Below are 5,333 nucleotides of genomic sequence, written 5' to 3' on the forward strand. Positions count from 1 at the left end.
GCAGCCGTGATCCTACGAGTTGGAGAGAACGGCAATAGAAGGAGATTAATTTCTAATAATTATATTTGATTTTAAATAAATATCAATAATATTACAACACATGAACACGCATGTAATTATTTACATAATTAAATGTAATTAAATAGATGTAGCTCGTTATAATTTCACGGACACAAGTATTTAATATTTTTTTATCGAAACACTAACGTAAATTATGATCCTAAAATACTTTTATAGTCTATAGCTATAATAAGTTATTAATTAGATACATTAATTTTGTCTGGTTAATATTCATTTTTAAATTCATGAAAGCTCGACGGAATACATTCTATTTTCAAAATTGTAATCAGATGACTGTTGTACATCTGGTCGAACCGAACGTACATGTGTGTATGATGTTCACACTTAATAAAGCGGCAGTTCCAGTTTTGATTTTAAATTTATGACACTTTTACTGTATGTAATGGTTTATTTTTAAAAAAGGTATTTATATTTTTTTTTAGTTACAGTTCCACAGCGTTCTAATGCATTTTATAAAATGCATGTCATAAAAGTGTCATGACAGTGGGAGCGTAGATTTATTATTAAACGAAGTAAAAGTTTTTATTTGGTTTTTAATAATAAATTATAAAATCATTACAGAAGCAGTTTCGTTAAAATAAGTCGGAAATATTATTTTTAACTTCATGTGTTCTTCGTAAATATTAGAACGAGGTAGTTGAGACCCCCCCCGCGTTCGCTTTGGAAGTGGATGGTGACATTGGTGGCGCCCAGACCTCCTGCGGTGACCGTCGCACGTGCGTCAGTGCGGGACAAGTCGCGTGCGATTATTCCCTGAAGTAAAAAAGAGGTATTTATTGATTGGCTTTAAAAACAAAGTATTGAACGATACAACTAAAGCGCTTGGTGTTTCGATTAACCACGCTGCATATGTTTTTGCCTGATGTATATTTCTTAAGGTGATATATTTAATTATATCGTTGTAACGGCTGGTTGCTGGAGCTTTAAATTTCTGAAGTGCACCACGATCCAGCGCGCCGGAGGTCCAATTACATGGTGTACAGGCGACTTGGTTATGTTGGTCATAAGATACTGGGTATGGTGGTATGGTGATGGCCTATGTTACTAATGGAAATCCTACGGCTGAAATTATGGTATATCGTTGTTGTCAAACTATTGTCTATTAATACATAAGTAGTCTGATGAATATATTACAAGTCCAGGTGATAACAATACACGTTGATATTTTTTATTAAAATTAAAGTCATCCATAATAATTACTAAAAAGTAAAGTTAAATAAACATCAACTCTGGTTTTGCCACTTTTACAAAGTTAAATTACTTATTAAAAAAAAAACTATTTTACACTGTGTCCACGGTATTATTATTACTTTTGCTACTACTACTATTATTATTAATTTATATATCATGTTTACGAATTACTTTTACTTTATTATAACCATTATATACAAAGTTATCTAATGCAAATAAAAACAAGATGTATATGACTATTAAACATAATGAATAAAAAAGAGGGACACATTAAAAAAAAAATCTTTATTTTGCAAAAACTATGTAATAAATTATTGAGGAAAAAAATAAACTTTTCTCCTCCAACATTTAAAAAAATTCTGATGAACTAAGCATATATATTTAGCCGTATAATATTTAAAGTTATATAGCAATCTTTTTATATAATAAAATGGTTATGCAACTACCAAATTTTTATGTAACCTATATTATTTCTCATAGAACTTCTGCAATGGAGGTCAAAGTGAAATGTAGTGTAAGAAGGTCAATCATTAATCGAGTTGGATTGTACAAAATTCCAGACAGCTATCGAAAAAATAATTTTTTTTTCAGAACTGGGTTTTAAAAATTAGCGCTGAAACCCTGTATTACCTGTGGAAAGTCCTATAATTTTATTTATAGAAATTTGTGAATTATCATTTTGACAGTTAACAAATTAGAGGTTATAAAAGTATTCGTATAGATATTTCAAAAATGTGTTTTTTCAGACATTTTGGCATTGTTTAACATTAAAAATAAATTATACTTATTAACTATAAAATAAATAAAAAATGCATGTGCACAAAATATGTAATAATATTTTAAATGTATAAATATTGTATTAATATTTTAAATGTAAAGACTTATTTTTATTTTTTTATCCTGCTTAGTATCGATAAATAGTTTTAAGAAGGCAGAAAATATACATGTATGTTTTTTCGCTTACTCTGTGTCGCACAAATAAATCAATGCTACACGATGTTAATCGTTTTATTCCATTACAATCCAATTAAAAGCATTGATACATAAGTATGCAAATAGTTTTGGCTCGTGTGCATCTATTTAGAATTGGGTAATGTGCCAAACAAGACGAGAGCTATGAAAACATTTAATTACTCGTTTATCACCGTGTTATTGTCTTATTATAAGTCAATAACTCACTCAAAAATTATAACACTGGAATACTAAATGGATTTAAAATCATTTTAACATTTCTTATTTATAAATAACGATAATAATAACTAAAGAATAGCGTAACTTTTATGGCTATGTATTAAATTGTTATTTCTATACAAGTTATATGGAAAGATAATTTATAAAAAACGTTATAACGTAAGAAAATCATTTATTCATAACTATTTAAAATACAAATATCGCTATTTAATGATAAAAATAACAATCTTTTGGTTAATCTTTGGTTTTACAAATGTAATATAATAATTGTGCCCTATCAAACATTAGCAATTTTCGCATATTAGCATTTTCCAATAACTTTGTTAATTAAATTTAATTACACATTTTAAAAAAAAGGATATATTATCAATCATGTTTATTCTAACACCAATTAGTTATTATATTGTTACAGTTCTTAATTTTACAAATATAAATTTAAGATAATAAATGCAGAATTAAAAGTTGTCATGAGTACAGTGTTTGTTATGATTCAAGATTTTGATAAACATCTGGAATAGTCTGAAGATTTTAATTCGTTAAGCTCCATAGGAATATATCGGATATAAGTACTTACCTTTATAATCCTACGCTTTGAATCGATGTACGTGTAATCTTTATCCCTCCTTATAAGCGGTATTGCGCTATAAACAACTTTCTCTGTAGATATCAACAAATTGTTCACTCTCGTACCGACCACAAGGTCTTTCGCTTCCAATAAACTTAGGATATAAGCTGACAGTAACACAGCGTAGATTAAGAATCTCATTTTACTTATATTTTTGTACTGAACATTTTAGGTTATGTATGAGAATGATACGACCATACGTGTCGAACTGAGCGGCTAAAGGAAAACATTATGTTAATGCTAAACATAGCTCGACCTTGTTGCTTCGTATCGCTGAGGTGATTCATAAATATTTGTTTACAACAGCTATTGACCGATCATCGTTTCGGCCAGATTAGTAGTGAGGCTTGATAATCTGTGCAAAGCGGAGAATTCAAAACAAAAGTTTTTTTTTAAATTTACTATTATTTTTAGCAGGCTCTATTATCTGATTGTTAATAATTGGGAGAAAACACACAATTTCTTAATCGTTGTAAATGTAAATATGTATATTTTATATATCTTTTAGACGGTATAAATGCCAATATATTGGTATCACATACGAGTAGCCCTGTAATAATCCTATGTAATGGCTAGCCGAGTAAACCGAAAGAGTCCCTGAACTTTATTTATTATTTTCATATTGTATTTCATATTATTACTTAAAATGAGATTACAGCTAAGCGTCTTCTGCATCTTGCCGCCACATATTCGCAGAACCTGTAAATGTCAATAAGTAAACAAATGAAAAGAATGCCAGAAAAGCACGATTTGACATATATATAAAATATAAAAGAAGAACTGTATAAATGCTTCAGATTCTGTGGATCGTATCCCGCAAACCAAACTATTTACCAGACCCAAGAGCGGGCATAACCCTAAACTACTAATGGTGACTGGAAAATTGTTGGGTAAAAGTTTGAGGCCAAAGTTCCATCAGCCGTACCAAATCCCCTCCCTCCTAAGCCCCATTACTTATATTACGTTCCACGATGTTAAGCATAAGATCAGGCAGTGCAGTATAATTAAGAAAAAGACTACTCCATGTACGGTAAAACATGATCCTCAGCAATGAGAAAAACGATGTGAGGAGGACTGCAATGGAGTTTACTGTAAAAGAGCACACAGTTGCCTTCTTCTTTTCAGCTGATGGACGCTCACTGTAAAGCGCTGGTTCCCTCGAAGATCTTTTATTTAAAGCTTTCGTTTTTTGGGACGTCCCGATCTCCTCTATCATATTTTTGAGGTAAATACCCTAAAATTTACATTATTTTATTGATTCTTTTAATCCTTCTTTTATTTTTTGCTTGTATTCTTCATAAAATGTCTCTTTCATCATTTTAAATTTTACAACTCTTCTAATATTCTTTCACCATTACCTTGTTCCTCAAATATCACAGTTACAGGTATTTATCACTTTTATTATTATTAGCTTATATTAATGCTATATTATTCAATATCCTAATTTTATATACTTATTTAATATCATATTTTAAAACAGTTACATGATTTCAGTTTGTTTACATAGCTCTTCCTTAAAGATCACCACAATGACTGATCCGGCGCCTGCAACATCGAGCGGCTTCCCGCGATCATTACTATGTTGCCTACTTTAGCATATTGCTTAGCCGTTTTAAATTTTTTAAGTATAGTTTAAAAAGGCACAGATTACATAAATTCAATGTATTGCTTCGATGTAGGACAACTATATATTGGTGCGACAGGAAGATTAACAACCATGGAGTAAGATTTCCTCACAGCGCGTTTAAAATAATTACTAGGTATACACCTACGGGATAGATAGGTGTAGGTAGCGCCGGAGAGTTGGTTCGTGCATAAATAATGGGAGGCCCCAGGGGACGGATGGACGCTTCAGCTACCGGGGAGATTCGTTACTGTTCAGATAATGTCGATGTTCTGTTGCTCAGTCGTTTATGATGTATGGCGTAATTTTGGTGTTTCGATTGTGATGTTGGTATTATGTGATCGGAGCGATCATTTTCGTAATTATTACTTTTCTGCAAAAAGATTATGACTGGCCGGTAATTAAAATTATATTTGGAAAGAAATAAAAAAAGTTAATGGTTTGCACGTATAAATATTAGTACAAAACTAGTTGAGTTATCTAAAAAAAAAAAAATTGTGATAAAACAAAGCAATAAATCGTTCGATGAATTAGAGTTAGTACGCTTTGAAATTATTTTTAGATTCGTATTACTGTAAACGGTGTCAATTTTATACATTCTCTTTGAACACGTCTTAAGCT

The 5,333-nt window shown here is 30.5% G+C and overlaps 1 protein-coding gene across 1 annotated transcript; it reads right to left on the bottom strand.

Moving 5' to 3' along the window:
• Positions 1–288: 288 nt before the first annotated feature.
• Positions 289–3,292, bottom strand: LOC137925883 (uncharacterized). Its single transcript, XM_068769364.1, has 2 exons — positions 3,038–3,292; positions 289–834 (listed from the first exon to the last, which is right to left on the bottom strand). Exons 1-2 carry the CDS (start codon positions 3,227–3,229, stop codon positions 685–687), a joined length of 342 nt encoding a protein of 113 aa, XP_068625465.1. The 5' UTR covers positions 3,230–3,292; the 3' UTR covers positions 289–684.
• Between the last annotated feature and the right edge of the window lie 2,041 nt (positions 3,293–5,333).

This window comes from Battus philenor, unplaced genomic scaffold (genome assembly GCF_028537555.1).
Source record: "Battus philenor isolate CCGP_79_NKW_IND1 unplaced genomic scaffold, ilBatPhil1.0.hap1 SCAF_10, whole genome shotgun sequence".
Classification (NCBI taxonomy): domain Eukaryota; kingdom Metazoa; phylum Arthropoda; class Insecta; order Lepidoptera; family Papilionidae; genus Battus; species Battus philenor.

What these genes read in the sequence shown, in the direction of transcription:
- LOC137925883 (XM_068769364.1), bottom strand. Translation starts at nt 3,229, where the DNA reads ATGAGATTCTTAATCTACGCTGTGTTACTGTCAGCTTATATCCTAAGT. An exon ending in CAAAGCGTAGGATTATAAAG is followed by an intron (nt 835 to 3,037) that starts GTAAGTACTTAT and finishes TTTTTACTTCAG; the next exon opens with GGAATAATCGCACGCGACTT.